The sequence below is a fragment of the Lotus japonicus genome, chromosome 4 (assembly GCF_012489685.1).
Source record: "Lotus japonicus ecotype B-129 chromosome 4, LjGifu_v1.2".
Classification (NCBI taxonomy): domain Eukaryota; kingdom Viridiplantae; phylum Streptophyta; class Magnoliopsida; order Fabales; family Fabaceae; genus Lotus; species Lotus japonicus.
In genome coordinates this window covers 79,459,480-79,477,274 of record NC_080044.1, presented here as the reverse complement: position 1 = coordinate 79,477,274, position 17,795 = coordinate 79,459,480, and the positions used below count along the sequence as shown (strand labels likewise).

The 17,795-nt window shown below is 35.2% G+C and overlaps 2 protein-coding genes across 2 annotated transcripts; one reads left to right on the top strand and one right to left on the bottom strand.

Annotated features, from left to right (window-relative positions):
- The first annotated feature begins 424 nt into the window (after positions 1 to 424).
- LOC130714374 (60S ribosomal protein L24) lies at positions 425 to 2,456 on the top strand. Its single transcript, XM_057564276.1, has 5 exons — positions 425 to 581; positions 705 to 780; positions 860 to 961; positions 1,803 to 1,951; positions 2,126 to 2,456. The coding sequence occupies exons 1-5, from the start codon at positions 571 to 573 to the stop codon at positions 2,280 to 2,282; spliced, it is 495 nt and encodes a 164-aa protein (XP_057420259.1). The 5' UTR covers positions 425 to 570; the 3' UTR covers positions 2,283 to 2,456.
- Positions 2,457 to 4,063: 1,607 nt separating this feature from the next.
- LOC130711523 (protein MICRORCHIDIA 7-like) lies at positions 4,064 to 17,552 on the bottom strand. The gene is made up of 20 exons (XM_057561189.1): positions 16,906 to 17,552; positions 14,733 to 14,807; positions 14,581 to 14,615; positions 14,429 to 14,507; positions 13,691 to 13,783; positions 13,462 to 13,546; positions 12,461 to 12,536; positions 11,750 to 11,878; positions 11,501 to 11,599; positions 11,304 to 11,405; positions 9,588 to 9,752; positions 9,415 to 9,510; positions 8,867 to 8,918; positions 8,670 to 8,781; positions 8,502 to 8,572; positions 8,040 to 8,395; positions 6,752 to 6,846; positions 6,562 to 6,649; positions 4,778 to 4,900; positions 4,064 to 4,347 (listed from the first exon to the last, which is right to left on the bottom strand). Exons 1-20 carry the CDS (start codon positions 17,378 to 17,380, stop codon positions 4,270 to 4,272), a joined length of 2,484 nt encoding a protein of 827 aa, XP_057417172.1. The 5' UTR covers positions 17,381 to 17,552; the 3' UTR covers positions 4,064 to 4,269.
- Between the last annotated feature and the right edge of the window lie 243 nt (positions 17,553 to 17,795).

Below are 17,795 nucleotides of genomic sequence, written 5' to 3'. Positions count from 1 at the left end.
AGCAGGCGACGTCTAGGAAATTGCTGAATCTCTCACAGAACCAACAATCCACATCTTCTTGCTAGGCACATAATAATGTTAATATTTGAGAAAAATAAATAAATAAATAAATAAATAGCAAATGAAAAAAAAAGCAGTAGAACTGTAATTTTAAAAGATTAAATTCGTTAAGACATTGTTTGGAGTAGCTGTGGAAAATCTTGTAATTCCAACAAAACAATTTTGTTGTACCCATCTATAAAATAAAAAGTAATGAAAACTGTAAGTCTGTAATGAAATAAAAAAAATGTATTTTTACCTAAAATTTGTAAAAACAATTTGTATTTTAGCTCAAATACAATCTTAAAACACATTTTTTGTCAAATATAAAATAATAAATATTTTAGCGTGGGCTACAATTATGGGCTTATACCTCAAACCCAGCACTAGGCCCAAATGGAGTCCATATGAAGACGAAGCCAATGCTATTTACATGGTGATTCTCGCTTTAGGTTTTAGGGTTTACAAAAGGAGGCACCGCGCGCAGCAGCACAAGGAGGAGAAGAAGAAGAAGAAGAAGAAGAAGAAGCCATGGTTCTCAAGTACGTTTGTTCATAGATTTCAATTTACGATCTCATCTTCAAGCAGTTTCGTTGTATTCGATTCTATAAGCTTCATTTTCATCGCTAATTTCGATTTGATTTTGTTTGGTGTAACACTAACAGGACAGAGCTTTGCCGATTCAGCGGTGCCAAGATCTACCCTGGTAGAGGCATCAGATTCATTCGCAGTGATTCTCAGGTCAATAATCTCGTCTTCTTGCTTCCATTTCTACCTCAATGCTCATTATTTGAGGCGATTTTGGTTGTTGATTTTGCAGGTGTTTCTGTTTGTCAACTCGAAATGCAAACACTACTTCCACAACCGCTTGAAGCCTTCCAAGCTCACCTGGACCGCCATGTACAGGAAGCAGCACAAGAAGGTGAGAATTGTTAAACTGTAATGCTTTGTGTAGGATAAACTAGCTTAAAACTTATGAGCTTGTTGTTACATTAGATTTGCTGTTAATGAATCTGGTTAGGAGGTGAAGATGTTTACATTCAACTGCTTGAATTGAATTTGACACTTTCTGATTGTGCTTTTTGCGTGCATTTTAATTGATTTGTTTTCAACTTAATTGAGCTTGTCAAGTAAGATTTGCTGTTAATTAATCTGGTTAGAATGTGAAGTTGTTGCTATGCGCCTGCTTGAAATGAATTTGACAGTTTCTGACTGTACTTGTTGTGTGCATCTTTATTGATTTGTTATCAACTAAATTAACATTACAGCCACTTCTTTAACCATGGACCTGTCAATGTTAGATGTTTAATTTTTCCCCTGGACTTTTAATAGATGACAGTGATGAGTATTCAATCGTTTAGTATGTTAATTGAAATCTGTGAACCATAAATGTAGAGGAAATAACTTGGATGCAATAGTGTCTGAAGACTTTGACTAATTTATATACTAACTCGTTCCGTTGATTTAGTCATTGATTAAATTTTAATGTGATAGTAATTTAACTCCTTCATAGTTTTTAAGAAGATACTAGAGAAGTAGCCCTATATATAATATATGGTAGCCTTATTTGCAAGACTAAATATATTATGAATCATCCTACGGGCATATCTTTTCATGACTATTAATTGTTTACTATAACATATGAGAACTACTTATTGTAATTCATTTTAATCTGCTTGTATCAGTTTTTAGTTTGCCAATATATTTCATAACTTGGTGTGTGCATTTTAATTGATTGTTTGTGTGGATGTTATTATCTGCAGGATATTGCTCAAGAAGCTGTGAAGAAGAGGCGTCGTGCTACCAAGAAGCCTTACTCTAGGTCCATTGTTGGTGCTACTCTGGAAGTTATCCAGAAGAAAAGAACTGAGAAGCCTGAGGTTCGAGATGCAGCTAGGGAAGCTGCTCTTCGGTGGGTGCTATTTTAATTCCTTAATTCTTTTGTTTCGGCATTTGCTTCCTTATTTTTTATGATGTTCATGTTTTTTTATATGAATCATATGATGTTGACTGTTTTAAGACTTAGCTTTTGAGTCCGGCATGTAAACGTACTGATAATCTAATTATCTGAATCTGCTGTGTTCAGTGAAATTAAGGAGAGAATCAAGAAAACCAAGGATGAGAAGAAGGCCAAGAAAGCTGAAACAACTGCTAAGTCACAAAAATCTCAAGGAAAAGGCAATGTCTCCAAGGGTGCTGCACCGAAAGGTCCCAAACTTGGTGGTGGAGGCGGGAAACGTTAAGTTTTTAGTCTTCTATTGGTTGCCGTTTAAACATTTTGTTCTGAAAATTCTGTGCTGATATATTATATTTGCTTGACTAGTCTTTCATTTACTGTTTTATCAAACTTTGTATGGAGCTTCATAGAGTATCTGGTTATTGAATGGATTTTGCCCGCTGTGCTAGTTTTGTGATTTCATGCTAATGTTTCTGTTGGGTTTCTTAGTGTTTTTTGTTGGGAGTTGAACTGAACGTAGGTTGAGATTTAACGTCCTTTTGCTTGTGTTTGTCAATTTTTTGGTTCCATTGTAGCATTTGCTCAAAAATTGATTTTGATTTGAGCTTGAGGCAATTTGCTTTTTGAACAAGCAAGGCTTTTTCTTAATTCTTCAATAGTGACCTTTACCACGTTTTCTGTAACTTTTTTTTGGGTCTCATCTCAGAACTTGCACATTTTCAGCTAATCTTGAATTAACATAATATTTTGTACTTTAAATTAAGCATCTTTTATTATTAACATCATGTGAGCAGGAATGTAGTTTTTCTAGTTTAACATTTTAAATTGAATGAAGATCCATCTCGTTTAATAACTAAAGTGAAATGTTTTAGTGATACAACTTCAACTCGTTTATTGTCGTTCCATCTTTTTGTTAAGTTTTAGTAATGGATATTGTATTTTCAGAGTCATTTGCGAGTCGTAGCTATTTCAGAATCTTAGATGCCCTAAGTGTTATAATCAAGGATCATTTTAAACAATTTGGAATTTTAGATGCACTAAGTATTATAATCAGAATCATTTTAAACAATTTGTCATTTCACCTAGGATTCAATTGTTCCACAAGAAAATAGTTGTTGCAACAAACTATCAAAATTCAAAACAAAGCACAGGCTAGTAGTGTAATTTATCATTACATTTGCACCCCTTATATTCTATAAGGTGCCTATTTATGAAATTACTACGTGCATGAGTACCAAAAGATGGGAATATATTAGCATCTAAATATGAAATACAGTAGTAATCCTCAAGGCCAAAATAGGCCTTAATCAAATTTAAGGACGCAAGCAGAAAATAGTAACCTTGAAATTGTTTCTATTAAGTTCCAAGGTGCGGTCTTTGAAGTAACGTACAAGGCATTTTATTTAAGTTTAAATAAACCATGAATTTAAAGGCCTCAAATTCAACAAAAAGTAAGATAAAAGGATTAACATTTTGAATTAATTTTAAATAAAAAAACTATTAGGCTCCCATGCAATGAATAACTGTATTTTATAGACGTTCGTCTTGAACCTTACTGCAGACATGTCGTTAGGACCTTTTAGGATTACCCTTATTTGGTGTATGATAGATTATATGTCGGAAACCTCATAATGAATTTTAATTTAGTAAAATCACTACTAGATGTTTGGAAGCTAGGAGAAATTTGTTCACAACAATTGATTATTTTATAACATTGTCCTAAAAAAAATCATTAATATATCTAACGATAGATGACTCACTTTTACCATATCAATGTTATCAAAATCAACTTTATCTAAACTAAATTGTGAAAATATGATCCAAATACGCTCTTGATAAAGGATTAAGTCTTAACTCCTTTAAGTAAACTTCATCATCAATTTAGCATAAGTTTTTCAAATACCTAATACCATGTTTGAATTAACTTCTCTTCCCTTATAATCAATTTCCGAACCCAAAGACACTCGCAGAAACTTCTCTATAATTGACTATAACTTGTTTTCAGTCACATCAATTGATTTTCTTTTCAAACACACTTAATAAAATTGATTTTTGGCGAACAAGACAACTCCAAAAAAGAAGTTTTCCATTGGTACATAAAATTGCTTAGAATACTGTGTCAAAGAACATTGTCCAATTAGTCAACAAGCCAATCCTACCCAATGGCCAAAAATTAAACTTCAATAAAATGCCAGCCAAAAAACTATACACAACGTGTCAGAGGTCTCATCTAGATCTTATGTTAGGAAGTTCCTATCAGATTCAAAAAAACGTCATTTTTTGCCGCTTGAAGACTTCCTCTCGAGCATTCGTACCTTGTCAAGCAGCTCTTGGATGGTATTTGATGCATCCTACAAGGGAATACAAACTTCATGAAAGGCTTATCCAAATGTAGCACAATTATAGGCTTATATATGCATTTATTCTCTAAAATAGAAAATGTTTGGTTTTGATCCCTACTTCACTTTGGGCTCCTAATTTTTAGAAGTCATCATAGTTTAGTCTTTTTTGTTCTTAGTGGCAAGGAATCCAGACCAAACAAATAGGGATGACTAAATCATGATAATTTCTAAGACTTAGGGACTAAAACTAAACAAGAAATAGTATCAGGACCAAAACCAATTTTTTCTAGATTATAGACACCCAAAACATATTTAAGACCAAAGTAGTAAGTATACTGTATTATTTATTAAAAAAAAATTAGAAAAGATAGCACTTTTCTTTTTCCCTTTTTATTTTACATTCAGGGGGGAAAGAGGAGCATTAGGTGAGGGGGTGAACCTGAAGTCTCTTTCTCAAATTTTTTTCTTCAGAATCACGTCTATCCCTCTCTTCAGAGAATACATCAATAAGAGTTTCTTGTTCCTTGTTCAATTCTTCAATCTTTTGCTGCGCATCCTGGAGCTGATAAATAAAAGGAGAAAATTTTCAAGATACATGTAAGTAAAGTTTAAACAAGGAAAAAGCAATTTTAGCGGTCAGATAAGTTCATCAACTACCACCTTCAATGTCCTCACATTCAATTTGAATAAAAACTACAACATCTTCATTTCTATTCCCTTCAACCCGGATTTATAGATTTGGACATGATTTGACCAAACAAAAGTTTAATTGCATTTTCAGTCTCATCTACTAGCTACATGTAACTTGAATCACCAACAATTTTTTTGAACAAATTTAGTCCCTCACCATTAAGTCTCTCCATCACTAAATTCTGCTTAAAATATCGGAAAATTTTTGTCCGCACTTCTTTTACACTTGCACCAAGAGAGAAATATGAACACAAGAAAGAGAAATGAAAGATATGATGAAATATGAATGGTGTAATAGAAGAAGAGGAGAGAGATAGGAAGAGAAAATGGGTAAAAATGAGATGAAGTGTGAATGGATCATAACTCTAAAATATAGGAATTCATTTACTAAACAAAATTTTCACAAATCAAAACTCAATTTTCCCCATTTAAACCCTAATATCAGATCTTAGTACTCCCTCCGTTCCCTATTATAAGTCACATTTTTTGAAAAAAATTTGTTACAAAATATAAGTCACTTTATAATATCTAGGAAGCATTAAATAATTTTTTCCAAGTTCACCCTCATATTTAATATGAAAGAGATGATAAACTTTATAAGTATTAACATGGAGAGAGAAAATCATAGGAAAGTAAATAAGGGTAATCTAGGAAAGTAAATCATTTTTTTTACAAATTTATTACTAGTAACTACTTTTCTTAATCTAAGAGAATTAGTTATTTGTGACTTATATATAGGAACGGAGGGAGTAATATAAAAAGGACCGCTTAGATACAGTACTGTAGGTAATGTTTACTGTTGCCCAATAAAAAGCATAACTTCCTACTTTCTTCATTTTTTTTTATGTGATAACTTCCCCTCACTTTCCAGTTTCTATCCCACATGTCATGTTGAAATTGGACAACGGTAAACAGTAAAAACAACATGTATGGAACTGCATCTAAGTTAACTTGAAAAAACTAGGGCACTAAAATCAATATCATTTAGTCCAAACTAGGGGGTTAATGCAATTAAGCTAAAAAAACGAGATGACAGATAATGGTAAAAAAGTTGTGCAGAGAAACTTTGGAATTACATGGTTTCTAGTAAAATGGAGTAAATAAAATGCAAGTTCATCAATATGCACAGAAGTACTATGCGGTGAAAATTGAGATCATACCATATTGCAAATCACAGAATTATCATGGATCCACTGTACAAAGGGATTAAGAAGTAGCCTATTGTATGGGATTTAAATACGACTCTCAAGTTAAAAGGAAATTTTACCAAATAGTCATAAGGCCAGCAATACTTTATGGCACCAAATATAAGGCAATAAATTAGGGATGGGCATTGTTTGGTTTAAATTTAAAAACAAAACTTAACCAAACTAAAATCAATAAATTCGGTCTAGCTAGCAAAAGTGATAAACCATAGACACCATATTATTGCTTTTAGTTTGGTTTAATTTGTTTTTAAATTTAACCCAAACAATGCCCAGATCTTTTATTTTTCAAGTAGATACCTAAAAGATAGAAAGCCACAGCACAAACCTGAGTTTCGAGAGATTTGCACTTGTCTTTCTCATGCTGCAAAGCCTGCAATACTTCCCCTAAAATTTCTTCCTCCTTCCTCTCTGATCTATAACCCAGAAACATTAAACCGGAGAACGATAAGAGTCGTGAATTACATGCAATAAATAAAAAATAGACGTACAATAAAATATCTAACATTAGAATATACCTTTTCCTTAACTCAAGATTATCTTTTTTCAACTTCTCTACAGTCAGTATATCAGAGGCAGATAGTGGTTCATCACCATACTCAACATCTTTTCCCTGCAGTTCTAGTGTTCAACAACACATTTTAGAAGCCATTTCCAAATAGAAAACAAGAAAAAATCTCCAGATAAAAGGTATTTTAGCCGTCTTGGCAAGAATCATTTTAGCAGTTTCTTGAATAAGGTCCACCAAAATCATTCCATGATATCCATATTTAAACAAATCACATCAATTGAAATCATCAATGCATTGAATTACACATTATGTTTGATGATCTTAAAATTTGGGCTCAGGCTAACTCAATCATGAGGATTGTCCAAGCCTCTAGAACCTCTACTTTGGCAATATCTCGTCTATATATAACCCCAACACTCCCCCTCACACCTAGGATTCATTACGACTAGAATGAAAGCGCAGCCTAGGTGGCAAAGATGAAGGTGGCTAAGGATCGGCAATCAAGAGGTGGAGTTTTGAGCGCAATATTAAGTCTCGAATAGGTTTTGATACCATCTTAAGATTTGGGCTCGAGCTAACTTAACTCCAAAAGCTAGCTCATGAGGATTGCCCAAGCATTTATAAGCTCTACTTTAGCAATATGTCTAGTAGATATGGGATCTGAACACCCCCTTCACACTCAGGATTGACCATCTAGAGCGTGGAGTCAATAGGATTGAAGGCCACATTGAAGGTGACCTAGGTTGGCCGGAATAAAAAAGGCCAAAGGCTCGCAAAGAAAAGAAGGCCAAGGGCTCACAATGAAGACAGACATTTGGGGATGGCCACAATGAAGGTGGCTAAGGGTCCACAATGAAGGCAACAATTCTGCTCTCTAATTGGCATTAGTTAAAAGTAATAACCTGGTCATAAAATATTGTAAGAGCTGAAACTAGGAAGACTGAGTCAGTATGCTTGTGTATCTTAAGGGTAACAAAATTTAAACTTGTAGCCTTCTATTCTCAAAGTTCAATGTTTAAAAATGAATGAAGACCATTGCTTTGACCTGAAACAAACTCCCCATTTTTATGTTACTTTTTTAAGAAATTAAATATAAAATCATTTATGTGTCTTCACCCAACAACTTCAACTTTTAGGATTATTGGTATATGACATGGTATCAGAGTCTCTATGACCAAACATAATGCGACCCTCAAATGTCAGAACTTATTTGAGCTACAAAGAATGGATGCGTGCAAGCAGAAAAATGACAAAGCTGGCAAAGAGAAATAAAGAGAGATGATGATATGCACAACCTTTAGGTTAGATCCTCGTGTAGATCGCAAGCCTTTTCCCATTGATGTAGTATCTGGAAAACATCCACTCGCATTTTCAACTGACTTTCCACCTATAGATGTCTTTTGACTTCCTCCCTTAGCTTTATTTGACGAGACACCATTAATTTGATCACTGCCTTCATCAGCAGATGATGATTGTTCAGGTGACAAGCGACTGTTTGTGTATTCAGCATATCTTTCTGGTTCTTTTCGCATCCGTTTCTGATTTGAGTGTGAATATGTTTTGTCTGATGCCAATGGTGTTGTCTTGCCATTTGTGGCAGAAGAGTTCCTTTTTGGTTGAGATGATTCAGGAACATGGTCAGAAGATCTCTCTACAAAAACAAGTAACATTCGCAGGAAATTACAAGGTCATCCATAATGGGTTCTCAATCACCCAGAGAAAACGCAATATGAATTGAACAAATCAAGGCTTCATACCTTTATCAGCAGAATTGCTGGTTTGTTTTTTAGTTCGATTGCAATAACCAATTTTATGGGAGTGAGAGCTCCTAAATAAGTAGAAAATAAGTAATTAGTCAAAGGAAAACAAGTCATAGTTTATGCAACCAAATATCATGAATAATCCAATGGAGAATCAATAATCACCAATAATTCTTTTGCATTTGAATCAGTCGTGACTCAAGTCTTGATAAAACTAATGTGCGCTCAAAGCCTTGCTTATCATGAGCAGGTTCAACAAAGTTGGCTTCCAAAACACCTGCAAATAGAAATGAACCTTATCTTAAAGAAGCATGATCAACTTGATAAGAAGACCCCCAAAAGAACATAGAAAAAAGTGCCACCTATGACCCCTCGTCCACCACTTCCAGCCGGATTCCAGATCCTCCAGAATGGCTGACAATCATGAAAATCACCTGTAAGAATACATTCTACGGACAATGTTTGGACATCTAAAAAAAACATAATACCATCTCCATAAAGCCCAAGAGCCCCCCAAATGCAGAATTTCACATTGATTACTTTATCATAAAACAACTTCAGGAGTCAATCCCCAGAACTAAATTAACGCTTCTGAGTAATTCAAAGGAAGCCTCCATCCTTTGAACTAAAAAAAGATATTAAAGTCTTTCATTTGATAAGCATGTTTCGGAAAAACAAATAAATGTTAATTTCATCCAAAAGAAACTACTCAAAACAAGGATGGTTTGAAAGCGAACACGGCAAAAGCATTTCCAGAACAAAAACCAAAAACCAATAGCCACAGCATAATGAACTTTAATGACACAGGAAATTAAAAGATTTTGTTAAAGTTTCTTGCTAGAAATAGTGCAAAATAATGTATCATTGCTAGGAAACAAATCATCATTTTTTAAATTATAACAAACTCTACCTTAATGAGTCGATTCTTATGATATACATTAAACCCTTGAACATCAATGTGATGAACTGCATCTTTGACAAATCCGATTGTAACAACAGCAACCATCTGTAACAAGATCTAGATGAAATCACATTGCTGCACAACTTGGGAAGATCAAACTTGAAATTTAACAGACAAATTACATTTGTATCCTTTGAAATCCCATCACCAACTCCCGCTTGAGGCCTATACGTCACCTCCTGAGACATCATCATATCATTCACTATATTGTGATGCAGAACATCTTTCCCCCGAAGAATAATTCGAAAGCCTGGAGGAAACCTCAGATATAAAATTGAGGCATAACTCTGGACAGACAAAAGTAATAATAGTGAGAGTTGAGAAACATTATTATAATGTACACACTAAGGTCATATATATGCCAATAGGAAACCTCACTACCTCAGATATAAAATTGAGGCAGAACTCTGGATAGACAAGAATGATAATAGGGAGAAACATTGTAATATACACATTAAGGTCAAATATACTGTAATACGAAATAACTTGAAGAAAAAATGGCAGTGTCTCATCTTAAGTGGTTTGGGCAAGTGTAGAGAAGACCCGTAAAAGCACGGGCAAGGAAGGTTGACCAGATAGAGGAGATGGAGATCAGTGTTATCAAATAGCGGCTATAGCGGTCGCGACCCGCTATAGCGTAGCGGATTTTAGGGCCACCGCAATCGCTACGCCGCGACATAGCGGCCACCGCGAGAAACGCAATTGCGGCCGCGACAGCTGTAGCGGCGCTGGAAGCTGAAGCGGAAATAGCGGATTTTGAGGAATACTGCACGTTTTTTAATTTTTTAGGGTTTTTAAATATGGTAATTCTTGACTATTGGGCCACCAACTTCCCAATTAACTCCCCATTAATTCTTTTTTTCTATATTTATGCTTCATCATGAAGAAGAATCACGGCAGGATTGAAAAGGTTTTCAAAATCCTAATTCTCCTTCTCTCATCCTCCTTCTACAAGCCCAATTAACTCCCCATTAATTCTTTTTTATTGCATTTCCTTTTTCGGTTTCACTGTTTTAAGAATTGTGTTTGGTTTATGTTGTTTTATGTCTTTTGACATTTGTTTTGAGCTGGTGGCAGCCTTTAATAATTAACATTTGGTTGTTAAAAATGATGATTTTATGCAGTTTTTTATTGTTATGTGATAAGCTGCTGTTTTTTATGCAATTTTTATTTGTTCATTTCAAATGTTTCTGCTCTAGTATTGCAATAGATGTCTGATAAGCCACTGTTTTCTTATAATATTTTACTTATTTTAACCGCTATGCGGTTTCCGCTATTTGCCCGCGACGCTATCCGCTATATGAAATAGCGGATTTTGGTCTCACCGCGATGGTCCGCGATCGCGATTTGATAACACTGATGGAGATGGAGAATACTCAATATCAGAGGAAGAGTGGATGACCAAATAAAACTACATGCTAAATCATTAAGATGGATTTAAAGGCAATGGTTTATCTTTAAATTGAACACATGGCAGATCAATAATATTTAAGACATCAAGTTATCAGTGTAGCTGACACCACCTAGTAGGAAAAGGCTTAGTTGTTGTCGCAGTTGACTCTTTCAATAAGTTTAAAGAGTTAATGTCGAATTAATTCTCTAATTTCATGGTTTGAACTTTGAAAACTTAGTTACTAAACATGTACAGTATGCAAGGAATGCAGGAAACATCAATATACCAACAACAACAACAAAAGCCTTATCCCACTAAGTGGTGTCGGCTATATGGGTCGCACTATGCCATTAAGCGCGATCAAAAACTAAATTATGAGGGAAAACAAGTCAATATACCATCATTTTCTTAAAAAAAATTAATAATATTAATCATCTTCACTTACCCTCAGTGAATGTCGATAAGTTAGGAAGTGTCTAGAGTTGGGAAACTCCTTAGCCATCTGTATACTCTTCTCATCTCGATTTACCCCTCTTATTTGAATATCCTAAAACAAAAGCAATATCAAATTTTGTATGAATTTTGTTTAAAAGAATTGAATTTTTTTTATTGTGTGGGAGGCCGGGAAGTTATCAGACATACATGTGGATCTACATCAAAATCAAGTTCCAGCTGACCTTGGTCATCCTCCCAAAGATTGTATATAATTACTCGAGTACCTTGATCTTTCATCAGGTTGAACTAAAAATAGGTTAAGAATAAGACAACACTTAATAGACATACTAACATAGCATAATGATTTCTGACATTAGGCAATAAGCACCAGAAGAGGAATTGTCAGTAAAGAAAAAAATATAAGATTAATTACCCTGTCAAATAGCAAGTGATTACCTGACGAAGAAGATCAGTCTCATCAGAAAATGGTGACCATTGAACTATTGTTTCCACATTTTTATTCCAATCATCCGGAGAAGCTCGTAACATCATCTTCCATTCCCGTCCTTCTCTTTCGTAGTCCAGCTTTCATTTCAGCACAGACAACAGTTAGATGCATAATAGATAACCCTAATTGAAATCATCAAACTCAATAGAGAACATCTATCCCTGAATGTCTCTTGCAGGAATAATTCATCCAATCTACAAACACTTGCAGCAATAATTCATCCAATCTACAAACACCCCACCTCATCCCATGCTTTGTAAGTGTAACCAATGAATCATTTTTTATTCCACATGAATCTCACAGCTGAGAATCAGGTATTAATTATTGAAAGTGAAGTTCTACATTGACCAAGGTGAACTCTAGGTTTAAGATGCAACATATATCAAGACCATGGGAATTAAATCATTTTCAAGTAGAGCAACTAGACCATCCATACAGTATAAACTATAATTAAACAATACTACAAAAAAGAAGTCATTTATTGACTCGAACACGGAGACTTGCAATGACTAACATGGCTTGGCTCAAAGACTTGTAGTGAAAATGCAAGACAAGATTCAACAAATTTTTTTTTTTAACAAGAAGACAAGATTCAACATAGATATTTGAGTTTACCTAATAATATGAAAAATACAAAAGAAAAGGTAACAACAAATTACCATGGGCACTACAATGTCTTCCTTCCCTGTACTCCTCAAAAATGTGTAAGAAAGCAAGCCTATGCTTTGTGTCGGGCTGATATAAAAGTCCAAATTATCCAGTTAGATATAGAAGCATGCCATGCAAAACAATGAATACAAAATATGAATATAACATATAGTAGACACAGGCAAGGTGAATTCATCCCCAAGCCAAAATGACAAACCCTGACAGTAACTAAAGACAATTCTATAATTACTAATTGTACCAGTGATGTACCAGGCAAAAATATTAACAGAAACTTACTTCTCTAAACAAAAACAACACTATCAGAATCCAGCTAACAAGGAACTTATCAGAAGAGCTCATTTTAAGTTGCACTAAGCATACTCCTCAGTCCTCACAAATACAGAAACTGCTACCACCAACATTCACAAATGATAACAAACTGTTCATTTTGTTAGTCTACAACTGTTATCTTGTATTGCCTCAGTCGTAGCGACAGGTATGTTATAATTCTAATAACCCTCCATCTCTGTCAGTACTACTAGTGTTAGTTAGGATTCTGTTAACAATTATTAACGGTTCTGTTAATAACAGATTGGGCTTACTGTATAAATCTTATACATGAAACTCAACTCAGTGACGAAAGTTTAGTTTGAACTTTTCAGAACTTAGCTCCTAAATTCTCTCAGTTTCTATCACATACGGCTTTTTAACGTGATAAATGAATCAGTTTATATATTTTCAGTTCTGAATAAAATAATCTCTCATAACTGCAATAGCAAGATGCTATTAAATTCCACTGCAAATAGAAAAAAGAATAATACTTGACCTCTCTTCAGGAAAACATGCATACTAAATCCAACAAATACTAAAACATAACTATGTTATTGTTATTACTTGAATAAAGGTACAAGAAATACCAAAGAAACTAATTCAGAAATTAATTCTCTCTATGCAAAACACATTGCGAACTTGGAAAGGAAATTGAATGAAGCAATAAGAAAGCCAAACAAACCTTTTCCCATCTTTCCCGTGACAACGGGAGAATACAATTACATCAGCCCCAAGCCTCATGGTACTTGTTTTAAAGCCATTTCCATCTATCAAAATAACATTAAAAGATCAGTATGCTCTCTAGAATGAAAAATCAACAAGACTTATTTTATCCCCTAAACTAAATGTTGACATTGTCCAATCAAACAACAATAATCAAAGCATTTTCCTACTAGATGGAGTCAGCTTACATTGTCCAATCGTATTTGCCATTTTGCTTTTCGCAGAATACCCAAGTGACATGCATTGGCGCATTTTATCAGGATCCATCCCACCACCATTATCTGAGAGAAGAATAAACAATCAAACATTTAAGACTTGGAATGTTGAAAAAGAAAGCAGAATGGTAAATAAAAGAAGAGCATCTAACACTTGTGTAAAGACTAGTCAAATGACATTTACAAATCAAATCTCTGAAAACCTTTTCCACATGTTTTATACCTTTTCCACATGTTTTTTATAGTTTCAAATCATAAATGCTATTTCATGATTAAAAAATACGGTGCAGGGAAAATTGTACTTTTGATATTGAAGACTTGAAGTAAAGAAAGAAAATAGATTATGGGTGAAATAAAGGTGGGATAAGAAAATTTAGTGTTATGAGGATGCGTTCTGAATTCCTATCATAATTTGTCACGTACACTAGTTTAAGAAATGTTAAGTGCCTGCACACTCTGACCGTTTTATTCGAAAATTTCTAGACATACAAGAAACATAAGTTCACATGTATTTTCTTGATGGAGGAATAAAAGCCACATATTTCCAAGAAATCCTGCTTGATAGTCCTGAACGAAGAAGCATGGCGAAAGTATATAATCTTGGGTCTCCCCTCCTTTTTATTACCAATATCAATCATGACAACTATCAATATTTTTCTTTTTTCTTTTCTATACATATAAATTTAGTAAACGATTGGTAAACTAGAATACCTTCAATCAGCAACATCCGGGAGCCATCTTTCTTACTTAAAACCATATCTACATTAACATATGTAGCCCCATTACAAACCTGAAGTCAAATTCAAGAAGGAGTGAATATCATCAGACACTGACTAATCCAAATGATGTAAAGTGAGGCATACCTCATCCAATGAATTGTCCAAGAGCTCAGCAAAAGCTGCAAAATAAAAGTCAATCTAAGCATAGTATATAACAACGAATCTCTAATGAGGAATATAAACTCACTCAATATTATGAAAATGATTAACCATTGAGACAAACATGCCCAGATTACCTCCAAGTGCCCATTTATGACTTGTGGCATTAGAGTGTAGAAACTTAGGGTGAACTCTGACATGATCCATACCAACTGCAGATTTCACAAGAAATATCAAGTTATGGTTGCTTAGTCAAGAAGGCGACCCAACACAAAGAAGTTTAGGTTTGACAGACAGACAAAATGCATACAAGCACCATCTAAAAATAAAAGGACAAAAGAAAAATATTTATATATCAAGACCTTCTTGAATTTATCAATGCATAACAAAATGCTCAGAAAAGATAAAATGTTGATCCTTGGTAACAGCATCATAACCAAATCATTTATACGTATGAATGACTATAAAAGATAACTAGCTCTTCAGAATGATCCATGACCAGCCAAGTCCCAAGATATTTATCGAGTCAGCATAGCTGTCAATCCCTGATAGAAACTCAGCGGGCCAACCCCAAAACTGTAAACACGATAGCATGATGGCTACTATACCAGAGATTATGGATGCAATACAAATATTATACTGCACACATAAATAAATTCAACAAAAAAATAAATGGCATTCATCATTAATAAGTAAAAGCCATCGTCTAGATGTACAATCACCATCAATCTGAGGCAGTGGGAAGGACCATGAGATTATCACTTTATATCAAAAAAAACGGAGATCTATGAAAAGGAAGAAGAAGCAGGGAGTAACCAAGATGTGCCAAACAGAGGCAATAGAGAAAAGACCAAAGAATATCAGAGTTGAGGCTGGAGCTGCCGGAAAATTGTAAGGAACTCGAGCCCAACTTACCCAGCTGCCACTAAGGCTGAAGCAGGTACTAAAAAGGCCCAACAAGAGTACAAGTATACTCTCACAGAACCAAGAAAATGAATAAGGAGGGGAGAGGGGTGTCGGAGTACAAGTGTGACTAAGAAGTCACGCATTAGATAGAAAAACAAGGGTTCAATAGTATATAAGTGAAAGGACTCACTCGCTCAAAAATAACTTAAATTCTAATAAGGCGAAAAACAATCAGTGTCTCCTGACAACAAGAGGAATTGGAATGTGAGGGAGCGGGTCATGTGTATTTTCCTACTTTTGGCTTATAGCTTGTGGCAAAAGGAATCTCTTCCTAGTTCCTTAGCTAGGAGCTTTGCTCTCTGATTTCTGACTTTTACACTGACTTAATTCAGCAATTCAATTTCCTTACTAGATAGGATAGGAATTAGAATCCTACTAAAGACGCTCAAGCTGCTCAGAGGTAGTCAAAAAAACGTGTCAAAAGAACACTGGGATGTGAGATGAAACTGGTTGTTTTTTATGGATTCAATCCCAATAATCTCCTCCTTTTGTGGATTGTGCAGCGTGATTCTCCTCGCAACAACCATTGCTTGTTGTCACTTCTACATGATTCAAGGATGGTGCTATTAAATTGGAGCAATGCGTGACTGAACAACAACTAGCTGATTTTATAAATGACAAAACCATTGAAGCTGGATGCCTATTTGAAGATGCAAAGATCTCTTGGAATTTGTTCAGAAGCTGATGTAAACTATTTTCCAATGTAACCAAAAAAAGAAGCTGATGTAAACTGATGCATGCAGCATTTTTTTTTGTGTAAGACAAGTGTTCTCATTCGGAGGCAATCATGTTCGAGCCGAGAACATCCACATCATGGTGGGGCTAACTCTCCCACCGGGGGTTTTTTCCATCCTCAAGACCTTGCTTAAGGGGAATCAAGCATGAACCAACCACCCGTTGGTTGCATGCAGCATTCAGTTTAAGGGGGGAATTGATAGGAATTATTTTATGGTGCATTTAGTATTGTTGGTTATGCATTGCTACTTATGTCAGTTATGTTTCATGTTTAGGAGTTACAAATAGTGGGTAGGCAGTTCTAGTGGGTTGGCAGTTTTATTTTGGAAATGCCCCTACCTTCTAGGGTTGGCAGTTCTAGTGGGGAATGTGATTAGTCTCAAAAAAGCACTCTATTCTCTTTGTTTTCTTCTCACCTTTACCTCTAACAATGGTAACCCCTGGTATGAAAATTTTCATTATATGTGGTTCATGCATGAGAGAATTAGACCTAAAAACTCCAAAAGAAGAGTTGATAAAGTGGATAATACTTCAAATTTGGAAATAGAATGAGATTAAGAATTAAGAATAACCATAGGCAAAACAACAGAGAAGAAATTAGAAACTAACCTGTTGAAGTTTCAACGACTCTGCTAGTCCCAGGAGCACCGTCATAGTCCCCAGCTTTCCAGAACTGTTTGGTGCTACCACTCCGGCTCCCATCACGGGCACGCGCTGCCGAAGCAGAAGCCCACGCCGGCGCCGGAAGCGACAAAACCGCCTCAGGCTGCAACTGCGGCGGCGGAGGAGGAGGAGGAGGAGGGAGAGGGCTGAGGAATCCAACCGGCAAAACCACCCCCGAGTCGCTCACCTTCCGCTTCTTAGCAGGACCCCCACCCGAAGCACCACGCTCGACCGCGCTAGCGATGATGCTATCCAAATCGCCGTCGGAATCAGAATCGGAATCGCTTCCGCTACTGCTGCTGAGTTCGATGACCGAGTCAGGAGGAAACAGCGGCACGCCACCACCGTTGTTGTTTCTCTGCCTCCGATCTTCGACATTTGGAATGTCCAACACTTCCTCCTTCACACGAGGTTCATCCATGGCGAGAAAACCAGAGGATGATGAAAAGAAGATTCTAGATTCAACAGAAGAAAAAGAAAAAGAAAAACGGAAGCAAATAGTGTCGCTTGGTTTCGAAGATTTTGAAATTGAAAGAGAAGAGAAGAGTGCGAGATGATCCTCTCTAATGCGAGAAATTGCACTACCCCCCTGACACCAATTTAATGCTATTTTTAGGACGTGGGAATTTGTACAGCTATACAAATAGAAAATAATAAATATATATTTAACAAAAATAATTTTCAAAATCTTTTATAGATTTTGATTGCCTTATCAGTTTCTAAATTTTGAAATTTTTTTTCAGATTTAATTTTTAAATTTATTTTTGAAAAGAATAATCTAGTTTTAACATTCTTGAAAATGCTTTTAGATAATAACAGATTTTACAAATTGTTCA

Bases quoted from the DNA above. Each gene is read 5' to 3' on its own strand.
- LOC130714374 (XM_057564276.1), top strand. The intron at 781-859 runs GTCAATAATCTC...TTGATTTTGCAG, and splicing joins TCATTCGCAGTGATTCTCAG to GTGTTTCTGTTTGTCAACTC. The intron at 1,952-2,125 runs GTGGGTGCTATT...TGCTGTGTTCAG, and splicing joins GCTAGGGAAGCTGCTCTTCG to TGAAATTAAGGAGAGAATCA.
- LOC130711523 (XM_057561189.1), bottom strand. From the start codon at position 17,380: ATGGATGAACCTCGTGTGAAGGAGGAAGTGTTGGACATTCCAAATGTC. The intron at 8,919-9,414 runs GTAGAGTTTGTT...CATGATTGTCAG, and splicing joins ATAAGAATCGACTCATTAAG to CCATTCTGGAGGATCTGGAA. The intron at 4,901-6,561 runs GTTTGTGCTGTG...TTTATTTATCAG, and splicing joins GCAAATCTCTCGAAACTCAG to CTCCAGGATGCGCAGCAAAA.